We start from the raw sequence: 19,612 nt of genomic DNA on the forward strand, positions 1-19,612 counted from the left end.
AGACCGAGAAAGCTGCAGCGAGAAGTCTGCAGCGATTTTATCGCCCACACAGTGCAAGTGTTATTTTAAACGTCAAATTTCTATGAAACTATGACGTATAAAGAACAATTGCACTGCGTGGGCTATCAAAACAGCTGCAGAGTTTTCTTGGTCTAACTCTAGTTACTTAAAAACACTACCAACACTAATTTGTATCATGCAAAATCTACTATTATTTTCAATCACACGATACTAGATATTTTTTAGAAATTATCATATAAATTTCATTTTTATCCCTATTTACCCTACCCTATTTATTTAGTAGACGGTACATATTTATAAAGTCTTCATATCTACCTAATTTTATTTTTGCGCTTAATTGAGCAAATTATGTTCGTTTTTTTTTAGCATTAGAAATTAGGTAAACAATCTTGATGTGTCTTTTAATTGAAAAACACATTTTAAAAATAAGTTACGGCAAATATGTAACAATTATGAATCTAATATGATCATTTATATTCTTCTGCTTTCATAAGTAATAGTTTTTGAATTTTAAAAAGCGTTTCTCAATTAAAAGACATGTCAAGATCGCTTACCTTCTTGCAAGTTCTTTCTAATGCTAAAAAAAAACGAACTGTAGTATTACTCGACCGTGTGCAATTTAATTCCATTCATTCGTTCAAATCACTCAATACGCCAACATAACCACAGAGATCTATTTCCGGTAAACACTGATTTTGATTGTGGCAGGCGGACATTGAAAAACTTTCAAGCGTATTCATATTTCGCGGGTAGCTTTGTTTTTCAACGGTGGCGTAAAAGTAACAGCCCCGTTATTTCTTACTTGTGCTTAGGATATAAGCCAAAATGATAGACCTTTTCATGCCCTTTCGGGCATTTCTAAAATTGGATAATGTTAGTATTGACAACAACGTGTTTCGGATGCATTACAAGGTGACAGTGATTATGCTGCTGGTCTTCACGCTGTTGGTGTCTTCGAAGCAGTTCTTCGGGGATCCCATCCACTGTATGGGCGATAGTGATAGCGATAAGGACGCCATAAATAGTTACTGCTGGATCTATGGGACCTTCACGTTGAAGAGTAGGTTACAAGGTAAAGTTCTTATTTTTTCATCATTCCTCAAGTTTTCTGGCCAACTAACAAGGTTCAGGGATTAAATTGTATGTTCAAACTTGAAAAATTAAGACTGATGTTACATCAAGTCTTTTATGATTGACTTATGAAAAATATAGGGCCCAATATTTTTCATAAGTCATAAATATAGAACCAAGGAAACTCCTGTTTGTCCTATGAGTTAAAAAACTGACTATTTTTTCCATTAAACTGCCTATATTTACAATAGCTCCTCGCGCACATCTAGCCTTATTAATGATCCGGTAAATCTTTACTTTATGGACCGTCGATTTTTGGGGTGGGGAGGGGGGGAGGGGGGTAGAGGGCTACCCCCCAGTCCAACCCCCATGGCGTGGAACCCCATGGTTATGGAGTTATTCATGGTTAAAGTTTGTATGGAATTACTATGAAATAAGGGATTACAGCAAAATTTGAAGGGGGAGGGGGTGCGTGGTGAGGGGGGGCGCGCTTCGCCCGAAGGCCCGCTTCGTCACCCCTGAGGTCGCGAGCTGACGAGACCATAGCTCGCTTGTGTGACCATAAATTACGTGACCTTGAGATTTTGGTGACCGTGAGGATGGTGGTGTGGTATCAAAGGTAATATAAATTAACACAAAACGGCACCTATCGACATCTGCTATGACATTTCTCCTTTATTTCATAGTAATTTCATACAAACTTTAACCATGGATATCTCCATAACCATGGGGTTCCGCGCCATGGGGGTTGGACTGGGGGGTAGCCCTTTGCACCCTCTACCCCCCCATACCCAACACACCCTCCAAATCGACGGTCCATAAAGTAAAGATTAGCCAATGATCCTATTGCAAACTAAGTTTTGTAGCATCATGGTATTAAGGTTTCTGGATTCTGAACAAATTGAGTACCTATATGATAATCTCCTATAACCTTTTATGGAACTGTGTATTCATCTTGCGTCTTTGCTATTAGGTATTGAAGGCACTCACATGACATACATTGGTGTGGGCACCGAGACTGGTGGGAAAGAGGACCGGATCGAGCACACCTACTACCAGTGGGTTTGCTGTGTGCTGCTGGGTCAGTCCGTCATGTTCTACACCCCGCGCTATCTCTGGAAGCTCTGGGAAGGAGGGCGGCTGAAGGCGCTTGCTTCTGATTTGGGTTAGTAGTTTTAAAGATTGTTGTAAGATGGTGCTGTTATCAATGTAGGACTCCAAATTATCTTTTGAATATTTATTGCATTTTACTGAAATTATAATGGATGATCCATCTCTTATTTTTCATAGCTAACTTTAGTCAATCAAAATCATTGACTTTTGATAAAATGTTGTTGAAAGATTTTGATGAAATTCTTTATGCACCAGGGATGGATATTTTTATTCTGGATGGATTCCTTGTTTTTGAGAATGATTTGATCGAGAGACAATGACAGCTGTAATCCCAAGCAGGAGCTCCAAACACCACTTTGCTAAAGTTGTTCAATAAATATTTACACCAAAATTATTATTTGCAGCAAGCCCAATGGTGACCAAGGACTGGCATGAGTACCGCCGTGGGGAGCTGGTCTCCTATCTGTCGCACACCAACATGTATTCACACAACATGTACGCCCTGCGCTATGCCTTCTGCGAGATACTTAACCTTCTCAATGTGGTTAGTAAACAATTATATTTAGAATTTATTCATAAAGCATACCTTCATGTACTAATTCTACAAAGCACCAAATGTGTACACAAGCTTATTGCTTATAAAACATGATGTAGTGTGTAGATATTTTAGTCTCTATATCCATAGGTATCAATATTAAATACCTTAACTTGACTGTACTCAAGTCAAGAAATGTTTTGCTTTGCTTAGCTTGACTAGATGGCGCTGACTTTCATTAATCATTTTTCAGGTGGGGCAAATGTTTCTCTTGGACATATTTCTGGGCGGCGCGTTCCGCAACTACGGCGCTACTGTAGCGGCCTTTACGCGCGTCCCGAAAGACCCAAGTGACCTCACCGACATTGATCCCATGGACCGTTACTTCCCCAAGATCACCAAGTGCATTATCCGCCGTTACGGACCCTCGGGCACTGCGGAATTAAGAGATCGCATGTGTGTTCTACCTTTAAACATTGTCAACGAGAAAATATTTGTCATAATTTGGTTTTGGTTCATCTTTCTCGCTTTTATCTCTACTTTGGCTGTTATCTTCCGTGTACTGGTGCTATCAGCTCGCCCTCTCCGCACTGTCATGATGATGGGCCTCTTGAGACACGTGAAACGGAGCTCCGTCACCAGAATTGTGAAGCGCTTTGGCTTCGGCGACTGGTTCGTCCTCTATTTGCTGGGCAAAAATTTAAATCCGCATGTCTACAAAGACTTAATTCTAGAACTGTCCAAAGAACTGGAGCATCGTAATAATTATCCTACTATTTAAGGTTACATTGTAGATCAGTCTTCATAAGTTACTTCTAAGTAAGTAGTTATAGTGTGTTGCTGTTGCCAAATATAGCAAATTTAATTTATGTCTAAAGACATTAGTGATAGTCTATTTTTTGTTATAAGTTTTGCCGTAAAACTTGAAATTTAAGAATAAGCTATTAGCAAACGCTCAAAATTATTTTGTTATGTTTTAATATTAATAGAATAGTTCTATGATAATTTAAGTGACAAACATTTGTATTTATGTAAAGACTGATCTAGATGCAAAATTTGATCTCTGGATTTCGATTTCTGTTACCTATTACTCAATAGGATGTTTATATAAGACTTAATTGTTAAGTATCAAGCTCAGTGTATTTGTTGATAAGTATTTAGGTAACATAAATTATTGTACTTTTTGATATGAATACTAGCATACTTGTTTAATGTCTTAGAATAAAAAAAGAATCTGGGTTATCCTGAAAGCATAATATGTAATTCTGCTATAGAATTAATCAGCTCCTACACCTGACATAAAATTATTATCTCTCTCAAAAAATTCATAATTAATTATATTTACTTGCAGTTTTCCTTCAATTGGTCAAGATTTTCCTTGGCATAGCATTCAATTTTGGTACCACAACTCATCATAATAATAAGTTTGTAATTAAATTAAATTGACTTGAAAGCTAAAATGAGTATACATATTGTGAAAGGAAAGTGATGTAAAAGGCTATATATTTAAGTAAAGATCTTATGTAATACACAAAATTGCAGTTTGGTAGGCAATTTGCCAGGAAAGTGCAGATCTACAACTTTAAACTTTGTTAAACTTCATTCCCAATTATTTGCTGATTGTTCATTAAATTGATCCTTAATTGCTTTATCTAATCATTTTAGAAGTTCAAAATTTGATTGTTTTTGTTTATTTTACCTCAAAATGAAAATATTATTGTTATCTCGGAAAACATTTGTATTTTTTACTTTCATTACAAAATTTGTTACAAGAAAGTTTATTTTGTATCTCACCCATTACAATTTAACATGTTCACTGTCCCAATCTGAATTGTTAACCTTACGGCTTTGTAATAGAGGCTTGCCGTGACCCATATATGGGGCATGGACAGTGAATGTGTAAACCAGCTGAACCAAAGCATAGGTGGGTAACTATTCCATTTAGTGCTAATTAGAGAAAAGAGTAAAAGTATGATCTCAATAACTGAATGGAGTGTTGCTTATAAATCATGCTATTAGTGTTTAGAAATCTGCAGGCAGTGTACAGTCAGCATCGTATAGTAGGAAGCATCCAAAGTATTCAAATAGTTTGGTACGCCATACAAATTATGTGGTGTACCGAACAATTCGAATACTTTGGATGGTACCTACTATATGACGCTGACTGTACAAATAGCTAATTTGAGACATAATCAAAAATACTTGAGGCTGGATTAAAATGTATGTTATTTATTAACATTGCTACTATCAGTTACAATGGGTCTGGATAAGTCAATATTGCATGTGCAACTGTTACAGATTTTTTGTAAGTACATTTTTAATTACATGAACAAGGTGTGTTTCAAGTTTCAAGATGTAAATTTTATTATCTAAAACATAACTTAAAATTGGCCCACCACAAACTTTGAAAATGGCATCTAAATGTGTACTTTAACACATTCATTGCCACCCAGCCAAACAAGACATCCGTGCCAGGCCACAACATTTTCGTCATATCAACAGCAAAGTACCAGGTTAACTATTTTTACCAAATGAATGAAAATTATTATTACTAAAAATGTTAGTTAGGAGTTCATGGTACTTCGCCGTCGATATAAAGCAGTAGTCCACGATCCCGACTTTCGGGTCGTCTGGCCTGGGAACGAAATCATAAAATACCAGATAGTTGGGTTTTTGGCACTGAATGTGTTAAACACTGAAAACCCTAATCATTCAGAAGTATCCTTGCATCTATAATCTACAAAATAATGGATACTTATCTTGTGATGCATAATAAAATATATCAGTAAAAGGACAATGCTTATTTTCCAAAGTTTGTAGAGCCTGAGAATCTTACAAAATATTTATACAGTACTACCCGGAGCAGCCTCTGCAGCCGCAGTGCACACACTCCACAATACGGCCTTCTTCCAACTTACTCTTAGGTACTCTGCAAATACAATTTGTCGCAAAATTCGTGTCACGAGTCTGTATACATCTCAAACAGCACAGATTCTCATAACCTGTCTTCTTCCACTTGGCAATCAGGTTAGCGTCAGCAATTTTCTCGTCAAGGCAGTACTGATACAGCTCGCGGCTGATTGCCTTTCGTCGGTAGAACAGGTCGTAGATGTAGCGAGATTTCTGGTGATGTATCTTGAATATGGGCCAGAGTGATTCTTGCTTACGCTTCCCTTCGTGAGGCTCGGTTTCGGCTGTAATAATGTGTTGATTTCTTAAAATCTTTAAATTATATAGTCAGCTAAAATACAAGTTCTAGTAATAATGTGAAATGGTATAATAATAATGTTAAATAAACGAAAAGTGTTCATACCTTCGCGCATCTTCTGTTCCAACTCTTCTAGCGTTGGCTCGATAAGCTCCCAGCCCTCTGGAGGTGACTTACGGCTGCGGCGAACTTTTGGCATGCTGCTTCTTGTAGATTATCTAAAGCAGAATAAAGATGTTAAATAAAACGTTGGAAAACAACACGAGTGACGATAAAAAGCGTCCCAATGCGATATTTTTGTCACGTCAGTGTCAACACTGTCAACTGCTGTCAAATCAAACGTCATTTTGAAGAACGTTCGGAATATATTCCACTATTATTCCACAGTAATGTTCAAAAAATGTTGAATCCATTGAATCAAGTAAGAAAATAAATAGAGTTAGACCAAGAAAAGTCTGCAGCGATTTTGGTAGCCCACGCAGTGCCAGTGTTATTTATACGTCATAATTTCATAGAAGTTTGACGTTTGAAATAACACTTGCACTGCGTGGGCTATCAAAATCGCTGCACACATTTCTTGGTCTATCTCTATTATAATTATTTTTAGCAGTAAACTCTAAATCATAATTATATTCCAAAAAAAGTAAGACAATGTTGCCACTGCAATAATTTGTTTGTAAAATAGTAAATTCCTTTTTATAAATAAATACGCTAAGATAATTTATTTATTGGTAATTTTACTCCTACGATTTAAAAAAGTACTTTTATTTACTTATTTTAACATAAATACAAGAAGAGAATACAAGATTTAGTTATATTTTTAGTTAAGTAAGATATATTCGAACGAGCGAGCGAAGCGAAGTTCTTACATTCAACTTGGAACACGCGGCTGGCTAGGGGCACGTCCCGGCATTTCGTATTAATTAACAAAAAATTAAACTTACAAAGAAACAGTTATGCGAAACTTTGCCTTTCGCCCATCCATATTCCATACCAATCACTTCACAAAATGTACATTTAACCGGAAGTAGCTCCGCTCTACACCGTGTGCGTACGGTGCGTACTAATTTTGAAATATAATTTAGGCTAGAGGGTTTCAACGTTGTTATTACTTGTTATTAGTTACATTTTCTAAAACATTCTTGGTAGGTATAGCGTCTAGTAATCTAGTTACTGATCAATGAAACCATGAATCATGATAGAAATTTACACTGTTCGGGTAGATATCAATTTCACCTGCAGTACTGTATTAGTTGGCTCACGTAATTATTGCCTTAGTGATCGTTCCCGCAACTTGGAATTCGATGAAGAATGAGCTCATCGTCGTTAACGATTACGAAACCGCTTGATTTACAATTGCGACTCGTATTAAATTTATCTTTTAAAATCAAACAACGTTAGGGAGGGTCCATACCAAATTATGTTGACTATATTTACTAACTTTACTCGTATTCGTGTTTTCTGACTGGTGCCTACCTACCTACATAGAAATTTCGTTGTTTATTTTTGTAGGGAGGTAAACGTACCTACCTAGTTACCTACCTACGCTACGACATAAATGTTTCCACCCAAGCTAAACAATAGTACCTAATCACATCGGAAAATTACCTATTCTTAATAAAACTAAAAACAATTCTGCACAAAAGTAGGTAGGCTACCTACCTACATATCGAAACGTAATGATTCAAAATTAATCCAAACCACATGAATCTTGTACAGAGTTTCGCTTCACTAACTGCAGAAATGAGTTTTATGATCAAATAAAAGGGTGCCGCTGGCCGCACTGCACTCGTAACATACGTAGGTACCCTATAAATAATAATGAGCGATATCCATGCCCGATCGATTATAGAATTTTCGAGGTAGGTAATTAAAAACTCGCCAAGTCTGTACGCAATTTACCTGTGGCATGTTTGGTGTGTGAATAACGGGTCCCACCTATCTACATGGAGTGTTCGCTATCGCGGAGCGCCGTCTCTGTCTATCACCGCCCGCACGGTTATGTGCGAGCGAGCGAGCGGCAGTTTACGTGCCTTGGCGAGGAATGCGGCGCTCGCGCAGCGCAACCTCCGACGACAACAAGCCAGTCTTTTCGCTCGGCCCCGACGGCCATCTAGTGTCCGCTCCTACAGTCGGGAGCTATTCTATACGGCATTTGTCAAACTATGAGTGAAACCTACGTCTCCACAAGTGTTAGTTTATTGTTGATAAGTGTTTGATATCGTGACGGTTGTCGGCGAGCTTTGTGGCATGTTTTGTGAAAGTTGACGGAGGTTGTTAAGGAACTTCGGGTGTCTCGCGTAGATATAGGTAAGACGTGTCTGTTTTCTGTTTGTGTCAGACCATGAGATGACGTGAAGCTTGTGAAGGCTTTCCCGGTTCGTGTCTTTCTATCAATAAGTACTAGAAACTTAATGTGTATGCCTGTTTACTTTTGTGTTTTAGTAGGTTAATAACTACGTGTCTTATTATTACCTACCTACTTATTGTATGCATAGTTTTTACCTGCTGTGCAATGAAAACAAATAGGATACATAGCTGTTCCTCGCGTTTACCTTTGTAGTAAGTAGGTACCTATACTATTTTCCATCTTTATTGTCAGTCGCATTGCCTTTCCTTCACTCTGTTTTTGAGAGTTTACTACACATTTATTTCAATTTCATAATAGGTGATAGGTGTACAACTAAGTACCATACCGTACTACTACGTACAGTCAGCAGCAGAAGTTGCTAAGCGGGCCAGGTGTTCAAAATGATCTTGACGCGACTTTATTGTTAAGAGAATAAGAGCGTGTCAAGGTAATTTTGAACACCGCGCCTGACTGTACCATAGGTGGACTAACCGATTCCCATTGATTGCATTGATTCAATTTGATGCCATTGACCTACCCCTAAAATAAATCAGTGGAGATCAAAAAGGTCCTAAACAAAACAACAAACATCCATATTATTTAGGTAACCTACGTACCTATCTACTGTATGTAGCTACCATTTCATTATGACTTAGATTTCGGGTCAAAAGTCTTCCAACTTCATAGGTCACCTTACTTTTGTAGGCAAAGACGTGCCAGTCGTGCTATTCGTATACCAAAAACACCCATTAAAACGCAGTTCATTATCAATTTGCAATATAAAAAAGCAATGAGATCAGCAAAATGAAAAAAAAAAAACAAGATCATACAAAGAAACTCCAACTAAAATACATATCTGCATTAAGGCATGACCTTTGGGCATGACCTGCTCCCGGCGCTCGCGGCCCAGTCGGGTCGTAAATAAAATCTAGATGTGCAATTTATGTAAATAAATATCCTCCTATATACACATAACCTACCCAGTGGCGTAGCTAGGTGGGGGCGGCGGGGGCGGCCCGCCCCGGGTGTCACCCATTTAGGGGTGACACCCGACCGAGAACATCAGTAGTGTCATCTATAAAAATTCGTAAAACTGTGGCAGATTGCACAACCGCCATTAAGGAAATAATAGGTGGGCAGCATCGTCGACAGGTAAGTTCGCGGAGGTATTCTTGCGAACAGACCATGGGCGCCATTGCAAGGGACGACATCGTCGTAGTTGCAGCATCGGTGGACAGCATCGGCGTGATTGTCGGCGCCATCATGGCAACCGCCGCCGCTCAGGAGGCGCCGGTGCGTAAGGTGAGAGGCGCCATCGTGGTGGCCGGCTCGAGAGGCGCCGGTGCGTATACAACATTCCCACGAGGAACCCGAGAGATTTTGACAGTATATTCCTGATCATATTAAAAGACTAAAATGTCCTATAAACTGTTTTGGAATTCGCCTAGCTTCAGAGTCCAGTACCACCAGCCAGCTAAAAAAATCATCTATTTATTGTTACTTAGTTAGTGCTACATGTTTTTTTGATGGCGATGTTGCTACCATGGGACCTAGTCCAAATATCCTGATTGATAGAATGTAAAAAAAGTGGAAGGTACACTTTGCAAAAACTCGGTTTTACAAAAATGTTTTAATGTTTTAATGTTTTAATGTTTATTTGGGCACAAACGGTACAATAACACTTACAGATATTAATATTATTCAATACATGAATCAGTGAAGTTGCCACTAACTACTAACACAAACAAAAAAAAGTTGAAATTCTTTTTGAGTGATAGTTTTACAAATACCATTTATATTTTACCTATGTACAAATACGTACAAAAAATGGAGAAAAGATTTTTATTGACGGACGTAAACTCTTTTAATATTTTTTCCTTCTTTTGGCCTCGGAAATGCGTGGTTAAAATCTTTCGGGTTCCTCGTGGGCACCTGGTATGTAACAATAATATGTTGGCGCCTCGTAGGTTTTTTTTTAATTCAGGACCATTGTAAAGGTTTTTTTCTTAAATTATGTGATTATTTCTGTAATTGACAAAAAAAAGTTAAAATTATTTTTGGGTGACAGTTTTACAAATTGTAGCATTTACATTTTATGTACAAATACGTACAAAACGTCGAAAAACAATTTTTTTTGGCGAAATTGACGTAAACTCTTTTAGTATTTTTTCCTTATTTAGACCTCAAAAATGCGTGGTTAAAATCTCTCGGGTTCCTCGTGGGCACCTGGTATGTAACAATACTAACAATAATATGTTGGCGCCTCGTAGGTTTTTTTTATTATGTGATTATTTCTGTAATTGAGAAACTATATGTCACTGTTTCTAATTGGGTGACTCTGGACTAAGTATTTGAAATTCATTGTGAAATGGGATTTTACAGAATCGCTTCCAAATCTCGCACTTGGAAAAAAAATTTTTTTTTTACATAAATTATTTGTATATCTTTCACGGGACAATGATGACTCGGACCTTTGGGGGGCGTGCACGGAGCCCAGGTCAACATATAGATGCCCTTTTGACACTTATAAAATGTGGGTTACACCGAGCGGATGCTGTCCTTGCCCGTGTCACAGAACGCGCGCAGAGGCAACACCCGCCAGGGTGTGGACTATTGAGAGTTCATGGAATCTAAAATGAAAGCGATGGAGTAAATTGTGAGCTATGGAATATTAAACATAAATTACTATTACATTTTTAAATAATTATATTTTACAATTTTGTTTGAATTTTGGGGTGACACCCACAATTTCCGCCCCGGGTGCCACCCATGCTAGCTACGCCACTGAACCTACCCTTGCTACATTGTAAGTACATTGGAACCTGAAATGCAAGGCAGCATTACACGATTTTTTACGCATTGCACGAAGCAATGGCCACTGCAGGCTGCAAAAGATAACATGGAATTAATTTGCTATAGGTAGGTAGAAACGAGTTTCATCTAGGTTTGCTGAACCTATAAATGTCGTCCTGGCGATAACTATTAATACCTAGTCGTATTTACGAATGTTAGTCATGGTTTTCTTACAGCTTCGTAGTGTGACATTGCTAGTATTCGTAGTACGTTCACGAATGACGGTAAAATTGAGCCCTCTAGTAGGTTGGGACGTAGGTAGGATAATGTTGTAAATACCCTACAATGGCGGAATCCTATATTGGAACTATTATATCGTTGATATGACCTTCTCTTCCACCTTGTTGCATGATAAACCCAGGGGGTCTAGTGGAGACCCTTCAGATCATCAGCTTCTCGCGTACGTAGGTACGATTTTCCGCCATCTATTCTGGTTCTCAGTATGAACCGGTCTGGTCTGTATCAGCAGAATGATCTGGCGCATTCTGCTCCTCAACCATTTTGACACTGAACATACAGGGTGGTAAAATCGATAGCTCTTAAAGGTCACACATAGCCAATGGTACAATACTTACAAAGACTTACGGGTTTTGAGAACTGGAGGCCTATAGTTGGGTAATCCCAACTCCAACTTGTTTTTCCGCGATAGAGATCCCTCTAGGTCTTTTACTGGCTCAAACACGTAAAGCCCAGTTTTTCCACAAGACCTTGAAAGAATCTCCGGTTAGAAAATAATCGATCATTGATAGATCGTCTCAGCTAATCTGTTGTCTCACGGTCAACAATACCGCCTGAATCCGCTGACGACAGTGTCGACGTCAGGTCACGACTTTCCTATTCGTCCGTATTTTTAAATCGTGCGTCGTTTTGTTGGTAAACTGCTTTTGAACCATAATAAAACTAAGAACTCTTTCTTTATTATCGGCTACTTTGATGAGTTACATCGAGCAGATAAAAATCTATGAAACACTACCTACTTTCTTCACTTTCTTGCTTTTTCAATGGCCAGAGCAAAATCCACATCGCAGGTTTTGTCCAAAGTGCACAAAGAGCATCCATAACAAACTTTGGCCTGCTTTTTCACATTGTTTAAAGACCCTTTTTGGATATCTGAGCCGACATCAAATGTTGGAAGCATGTCAACTGTTCTGGACCTTCTTATTTTTACGCTTTCCTGGTTATGCTATTTTGTGCACCGTATGTTCCGAATTCCTTTTGACTAAGACCAGGATTCGAACCCGCTACCTCCGGCGTGGAAGCCTGTCAGCTTAATCGGATGGTACATAATCAACCAGCAATGATATGATGATGATATGATGAATAATGACTGCAACAACCGTCAAATGCCACCACTGCCACCTTAGGAACTCCCTCAGATTGTCGGGTCGGGCCTACCCAATAAAATGGGCCATGGGGTTGTCCGGTCGAAGTATTTACCAGATGGCGCCAGCATAGCTTGCTCTGTCAATCCCTAGAATTGTGTCAGGATTTTTTTTTTGAATGGAATTTTATGCCCGGATGCCAGCTTTTTAAGCCAGATCGCCAGATCTCATAGAAAAAGGTGCAAGCTATGATGGCGCTATTTATGCAAAGCTTTGACCGTTGCCAACCCCATTGGAAATTTAATTTCAGTACCATTTCGTACCTTGTCACAGTGAAAATTAATATGAAAGTCGCTAGGGATCTCATACTATTGTCACTGTGACAAGGTATTAAATGTTACTGAAATTAAATTCCTACGTGTTGTTGAAACAGCTCTACTCGACAAACTAATAATAACGACTAGTTTTGATATAGAAACTATAACGCTAACACAGATTTGATCACGTCTTTATCTCAATCTCATAGCCAAAGAGGTATAATAAGATGCCAAATATAATATGGCATGATATTGTAACTCGTGTCATGAATAAAAGTACCGCTTGACACAGAAAAAGTATCGGTGTTATTGTTAAGTTTTTGCGTACGCGCACCGGCTTGATGGGGCTTAGAATGACGTCACGATGAGATCGCCACCATCGCCGGTCACACAGAAAAAAAATTTAGTAGGTATTAGTTTTTGTTCTCTGTGGCCGGTCAGGTATTAACAGCAGGCTTAGCACGTGAGGCCCGCGACAGGATCGATGGCGCGAGATAGACTGTCCCTCTTCCATGGGGTTGGCCGGTCAATTTATTTTTACAGATAGTGCAAGCATTTCTGTGTGTGTGAACCTAGCATATCAAGTGCTAGCATCTCAAACTTTTATGAGAGTTCTAGTAGCATCCCTAATAGTTCTACAGTTCTAGATGGTTTTTTTAAATAGTTCTGCTCATTTTCGCGAAAAAAATGAAATTTTAAAATGAGATGCTAACTTCACATTTTGACACTCCAGCATCCCAGCCATTACCCACTCTACAGCCTCGAAATAGCATTTAAATGAAAGATACTAACATTTCTAGACGATATATAATGAGTTCTAGTCAAAACTGTAAAAAAATTTTTTTTCATATATGTATGGGACACGAACATGAAAAATAATTCTAGGTAAATTCTGATTAATGCTAAGTTTGAGCAAAAATCCCAGTTTGGACAAACAGCATCTCAGCAGTTCTGGATAGCCAGCTCCCACGTGCACTAGAATAACCACAGTTCTATCTTCTAGAAGAAAATTTGACAGAGTTTTGATAGAATATCTCCGAAAATAGTCTCAAAATCGAGTAAATGCTAAGTTCTCAGCGTAGCATCCCAGCCAATGCAGGTCTGATACCCAGCATCTCAGCAGTTCTGGATAGGCAGCTCCCTAGTGTACTAGAATAACCATAGTTCTATCTTCTAGAACGAAATTTGGCAGAGTTTTGGAGGATTATGTTTGAAATAGTCTCGAAATCGAGAAATAGCTAAGTTCGGAGCTTAGCATCCCAGCCAATGCGGGCTAGATACCTAGCATCTCAGCAGTTCTGGATAGCAAGCACCCTAGTGAATTAGAATACATGCAGTTCTATCTTCTAGAACGAAATTTGGCAAAGTTTTGAAAGATAGTATTTCAAAACTCCGAAAAAAGTATCGAAATCGAGGAATTGCTAAGTTCTGAGCTTGGCATCCCAGCCAATGCAGGTTAAACACCCAGCATCTCAGCAGTTCTGGATAGGCAGCTCCCTAGTGCACTAGAATAACCACAGTTCTATCTTCTAGAACGAAAGTTGGCAGAGTTTTGATAGACTATCTCCGAAAATAGTCTCGAAATCGAGTAAATGCTAAGTTCTGAGCGTAGCATCCCAGCCAATGCAGGTCTGATACCCAGCATCTCAGCAGTTCTGGATAGCAAGCACCCTATTGAATTAGAATACATGCACTTCTATCTTCTAGAACGAAATTTGGCAAAGTTTTGAAAGATAGTCTTCCAAAACTCCGAAAAAAGTATCGAAATCGAGGAATTGCTAAGTTCTGAGCTTGGCATCCCAGCCAATGCAGGGCAGACACACAGCATCTCAGCAGTTCTGGATAGCCAGCTCCCTAGAGCACTAGAATAACCACAGTTCTATCTTCTAGAAGGAAATTTGACAGAGTTTTGATAGACTATGTCCGGAAATAGTATCGAAGTCTCGAAATCGTCTAAATGCTAAGTTGTGAGCTTAGCATCCCAGCTAATGCAGGTCTGATACCCAGCATCTCAGCAGTTCTGGATAGCTAACTCCGTAGTGCTCTAGAATAACTACAGTTCTATCTTCTAGAAGGAAATTTGACAGAGTTTTGATACACTATCTCGGAAAATAGTCTCGAAATCGAGTAAATGCTAAGTTCTGAGCATAGCATCCCAGCCAATGCAGGTCTGATACCCAGCATCTCAGCAGTTCTGGATAGGCAGCTCCCTAGTGCACTATAATAACCATAGTTCTATCTTCTAGAACGAAATTTGGCAGAGTTTTGGAAGATTATGTTTGAAATAGTCTCGAAATCGAGAAATAGCTAAGTTCGGAGCTTAGCATCCCAGCCAATGCGGGCTAGATACCTAGCATCTCAGCAGTTCTGGATAGCAAGCACCCTAGTAAATTAGAATACATGCAGTTCTATCTTCTAGAAGGAAATTTGGCAGAGTTTTGAAAGATAGTATTTCAAAATTCCGAAAAAAGTATCGAAATCAAGGAATTGCTAAGTTCTGAGCTTGGCATCCCAGCCAATGCAGGTCAAACACCCAGCATCTCAGCAGTTCTGGATAGCCAGCTCCCTAGAGCACTAGAATAACCACAGTTCTATCTTCTAGAAGGAAATTTGACAGAGTTTTGATAGACTATGTCCGGACATAGTATCGAAGTCTCGAAATCGTCTAAATGCTAAGTTGTGAGCTTAGCATCCCAGCTAATGCAGGTCTGATACCCAGCATCTCAGCAGTTCTGGATAGGCAGCTCCCTAGTTCACTAGAATAACCATAGTTCTATCTTCTAGAAGGAAATTTGGCAGAGTTTTGGAGGATTATGTTTGAAATAGTCTCGAAATCGAGAAATAGCTAAGTTCGGAGCTTAGTATCCCAGCCAATGCGGGCTAGATACCTAGCATCTCAGCAGTTCTGGATAGCAAGCACCCTAGTGAATTAGAATACATGCAGTTCTATCTTCTAGAACGAAATTTGGCAAAGTTTTGAAAGATAGTATTTCAAAATTCCGAAAAAAGTATCGAAATCGAGGAATTGCTAAGTTCTGAGCTTGGCATCCCAGCCAATGCAGGTCTGATACCCAGCATCTCAGCAGTTCTGGATAGCTAGCTCTGTAGTGCTCTAGAATAACTACAGTTCTATCTTCTAGAAGGAAATTTGACAGAGTTTTGATACACTATCTCCGAAAATAGTCTCGAAATCGAGTAAATGCTAAGTTCTGAGCGTAGCATCCCAGCCAATGCAGGTCTGATACCCAGCATCTCAGCAGTTCTGGATAGCCAGCTCTCTAGAGCACTAGAATAACCACAGTTCTATCTTCTAGAAGGAAATTTGACAGAGTTTTGATACACTATCTCCGAAAATAGTCTCCAAATCGAGTAAATGCTAAGTTCTGAGCTTAGCATCCCAGCCAATGCAGGTCTGATACCCAGCATCTCAGCAGTTCTGGATAGCCAGCTCTCTAGAGCACTAGAATAACCACAGTTCTATCTTCTAGAAGGAAATTTGCCAGAGTTTTGATAGACTATCTCTGAAAATAGTCTCGTAATCGAGTAAATGCTAAGTTCTGAGCGTAGCATCCCAGCCAATGCAGGTCTGATACCCAGCATCTCAGCAGTTCTGGATAGGCAGCTCCCTAGTGCACTAGAATAACCACAGTTCTATCTTCTAGAAGGAAATTTGGCAGAGTTTTGAAAGATAGTATTTCAAAATTCCGAAAAAAGTATCGAAATCGAGGAATTGCTAAGTTCTGAGCTTGGTATCCGAGCCAATGCAGGTCAAACACCCAGCATCTCAGCAGTTCTGGATAGCCAGCTCCCTAGAGCACTAGAATAACCACAGTTCTATCTTCTAGAAGGAAATTTGACAGAGTTTTGATAGACTATGTCCGGACATAGTATCGAAGTCTCGAAATCGTCTAAATGCTAAGTTGTGAGCTTAGCATCCCAGCTAATGCAGGTCTGATACCCAGCATCTCAGCAGTTCTGGATAGGCAGCTCCCTAGTTCACTAGAATAACCATAGTTCTATCTTCTAGAAGGAAATTTGGCAGAGTTTTGGAGGATTATGTTTGAAATAGTCTCGAAATCGAGAAATAGCTAAGTTCGGAGCTTAGCTTCCCAGCCAATGCAGGTCTGATACCCAGCAACTCAGCAGTTCCGGATAGGCAGCTCCCTAGTTCACTAGAATAACTATAGTTCTATCTTCTAGAACGAAATTTGGCAGAGTTTTGGAGGATTATGTTTGAAATAGTCTCGAAATCGAGAAATAGCTAAGTTCGGAGCTTAGTATCCCAGCCAATGCGGGCTAGATACCTAGCATCTCAGCAGTTCTGGATAGCAAGCACCCTAGTGAATTAGAATACATGCAGTTCTATCTTCTAGATCGAAATTTGGCAAAGTTTTGAAAGATAGTATTTCAAAATTCCGAAAAAAGTATCGAAATCGAGGAATTGCTAAGTTCTGAGCTTGGCATCCCAGCCAATGCAGGTCTGATACCCAGCATCTCAGCAGTTCTGGATAGCTAGCTCTGTAGTGCTCTAGAATAACTACAGTTCTACCTTCTAGAAGGAAATTTGACAGAGTTTTGATACACTATCTCCGAAAATAGTCTCGAAATCGAGTAAATGCTAAGTTCTGAGCGTAGCATCCCAGCCAATGCAGGTCTGATACCCAGCATCTCAGCAGTTCTGGATAGCCAGCTCTCTAGAGCACTAGAATAACCACAGTTCTATCTTCTAGAAGGAAATTTGACGGAGTTTTGATACACTATCTCCGAAAATAGTCTCCAAATCGAGTAAATGCTAAGTTCTGAGCTTAGCATCCCAGCCAATGCAGGTCTGATACCCAGCATCTCAGCAGTTCTGGATAGCCAGCTCTCTAGAGCACTAGAATAACCACAGTTCTATCTTCTAGAAGGAAATTTGACAGAGTTTTGATACACTATCTCCGAAAATAGTCTCGAAATCGAGTAAATGCTAAGTTCTGAGCGTAGCATCCCAGCCAATGCAGGTCTGATACCCAGCATCTCAGCAGTTCTGGATAGCCAGCTCTCTAGAGCACTAGAATAACCACAGTTCTATCTTCTAGAAGGAAATTTGACAGAGTTTTGATACACTATCTCCGAAAATAGTCTCCAAATCGAGTAAATGCTAAGTTCTGAGCTTAGCATCCCAGCCAATGCAGGTCTGATACCCAGCATCTCAGCAGTTCTGGATAGCCAGCTCTCTAGAGCACTAGAATAACCACAGTTCTATCTTCTAGAAGGAAATTTGACAGAGTTTTGATACACTATCTCCGAAAATAGTCTCGAAATCGAGTAAATGCTAAGTTCTGAGCGTAGCATCCCAGCCAATGCAGGTCTGATACCCAGCATCTCAGCAGTTCTGGATAGCCAGCTCTCTAGAGCACTAGAATAACCACAGTTCTATCTTCTAGAAGGAAATTTGACAGAGTTTTGATACACTATCTCCGAAAATAGTCTCCAAATCGAGTAAATGCTAAGTTCTGAGCTTAGCATCCCAGCCAATGCAGGTCTGATACCCAGCATCTCAGCAGTTCTGGATAGCCAGCTCCCTAGAGCACTAGAATAACCACAGTTTTATCTTCTAGAAGGAAATTTGACAGAGTTTTGATAGACTATCTCTGAAAATAGTCTCGTAATCGAGTAAACGCTAAGTTCTGAGCGTAGCATCCCAGCCAATGCAGGTCTGATACCCAGCATCTCAGCAGTTCTGGATAGGCAGCTCCCTAAAGCACTAGAATAACCATAGTTCTATCTTCTAGAACGAAATTTGGCAGAGTTTTGGAAGATTATGTTTGAAATAGTCTCGAAATCGAGAAATAGCTAAGTTCGGAGCTTAGCATCCCAGCCAATGCGGGCTAGATACCTAGCATCTCAGCAGTTCTGGATAGCAAGCACCCTAGTTAATTAGAATACATGCAGTTCTATCTTCTAGAATGAAATTTGGCAAAGTTTTGAAAGATAGTCTTTCAAAACTCCGAAAAAAGTATCGAAATCGAGGAATTGCTAAGTTCTGAGCATAGCATCCCAGCCAATGCAGGTCAGACACCCAGCATCTCAGCAGTTCTGGATAGCTAGCTTCGTAGTGCTCTAGAATAACTACAGTTCTATCTTCTAGAAGGAAATTTGACAGAGTTTTGATACTTTATCACCGTAAATAGTCTCGAAATCGAGTAAATGCTAAGTTCTGAGCGTAGCATCCCAGCCAATGCAGGTCTGATACCCAGCATCTCAGCAGTTCTGGATAGGCAGCTCCCTAAAGCACTAGAATAACCATAGTTCTATCTTCTAGAACGAAATTTGGCAGAGTTTTGGAAGATTATGTTTGAAATAGTCTCGAAACCGAGAAATAGCTAAGTTCGGAGCTTAGCATCCCAGCCAATGCAGGTTAAACACCCAGCATCTCAGCAGTTCTGGATAGCCCGCTCCCTAGAGCACTAGAATAACCACAGTTCTATCTTCTAGAAGTAAAGAGTTTTGATAGACTATGTCCGGACATAGTATCGAAGTCTCGAAATCGACTGAATGCTAAGTTTTGAGCTCAGCATCCCAGCTAATGCGGGTCTGATGCCCAGCATCTCAGCAGTTCTGGATAGCTAGCTTCGTAGTGCTCTAGAATAACTACAGTTCTATCTTCTAGAAGGAAATTTGACAGAGTTTTGATACACTATCTCCGAAAATAGTCTCGAAATCGAGTAAATGCTAAGTTCTGAGCGTAGCATCCCAGCCAATGCAGGTCTGATACCCAGCATCTCAGCAGTTCTGGATAGCCAGCTCCCTAGAGCACTAGAATAACCACAGTTTTATCTT

General features: G+C 39.6%; 5 protein-coding genes across 5 annotated transcripts in view; 2 read left to right on the top strand and 3 right to left on the bottom strand.

The window, feature by feature from the left end:
• Window positions 1-19,612, bottom strand: part of LOC134791716 (uncharacterized) — a 498,190-nt gene that overhangs the window by 312,889 nt on the left and 165,689 nt on the right. The gene's annotated exons all lie outside the window — the stretch shown is intronic.
• Window positions 1-19,612, bottom strand: part of LOC134791766 (large ribosomal subunit protein eL22-like) — a 375,980-nt gene that overhangs the window by 239,219 nt on the left and 117,149 nt on the right. The gene's annotated exons all lie outside the window — the stretch shown is intronic.
• On the top strand, window positions 682-4,516 carry LOC134791510 (innexin inx2-like). Its single transcript, XM_063762555.1, has 4 exons — window positions 682-1,093; window positions 2,066-2,257; window positions 2,610-2,749; window positions 2,994-4,516. Exons 1-4 carry the CDS (start codon window positions 847-849, stop codon window positions 3,519-3,521), a joined length of 1,107 nt encoding a protein of 368 aa, XP_063618625.1. The 5' UTR covers window positions 682-846; the 3' UTR covers window positions 3,522-4,516.
• LOC134791511 (protein BUD31 homolog) lies at window positions 4,943-6,258 on the bottom strand. Its single transcript, XM_063762556.1, has 2 exons — window positions 6,054-6,258; window positions 4,943-5,934 (listed from the first exon to the last, which is right to left on the bottom strand). The coding sequence occupies exons 1-2, from the start codon at window positions 6,145-6,147 to the stop codon at window positions 5,594-5,596; spliced, it is 435 nt and encodes a 144-aa protein (XP_063618626.1). The 5' UTR covers window positions 6,148-6,258; the 3' UTR covers window positions 4,943-5,593.
• The window catches only part of LOC134791773 (unconventional myosin-XV), a 161,281-nt gene continuing 149,579 nt past the window's right edge, over window positions 7,911-19,612 (top strand). Inside the window, exon 1 of the mRNA XM_063762928.1 lies at window positions 7,911-8,258. The gene's annotated coding sequence lies outside the window, so the exon portion shown is untranslated. The remainder of the gene's footprint in view (window positions 8,259-19,612) is intronic.

The sequence above is a fragment of the Cydia splendana genome, chromosome 6, assembly GCF_910591565.1.
Source record: "Cydia splendana chromosome 6, ilCydSple1.2, whole genome shotgun sequence".
In the NCBI taxonomy this organism is placed as follows: Eukaryota; Metazoa; Arthropoda; class Insecta; order Lepidoptera; family Tortricidae; genus Cydia; species Cydia splendana.

Bases quoted from the DNA above. Each gene is read 5' to 3' on its own strand.
- LOC134791510 (XM_063762555.1), top strand. From the start codon at position 847: ATGATAGACCTTTTCATGCCCTTTCGGGCATTTCTAAAATTGGATAAT. The intron at 1,094-2,065 runs GTAAAGTTCTTA...CTTTGCTATTAG, and splicing joins GTTGAAGAGTAGGTTACAAG to GTATTGAAGGCACTCACATG. The intron at 2,750-2,993 runs GTTAGTAAACAA...ATCATTTTTCAG, and splicing joins TACTTAACCTTCTCAATGTG to GTGGGGCAAATGTTTCTCTT.
- LOC134791511 (XM_063762556.1), bottom strand. From the start codon at position 6,147: ATGCCAAAAGTTCGCCGCAGCCGTAAGTCACCTCCAGAGGGCTGGGAG. The intron at 5,935-6,053 runs GTATGAACACTT...ACATTATTACAG, and splicing joins GGAACAGAAGATGCGCGAAG to CCGAAACCGAGCCTCACGAA.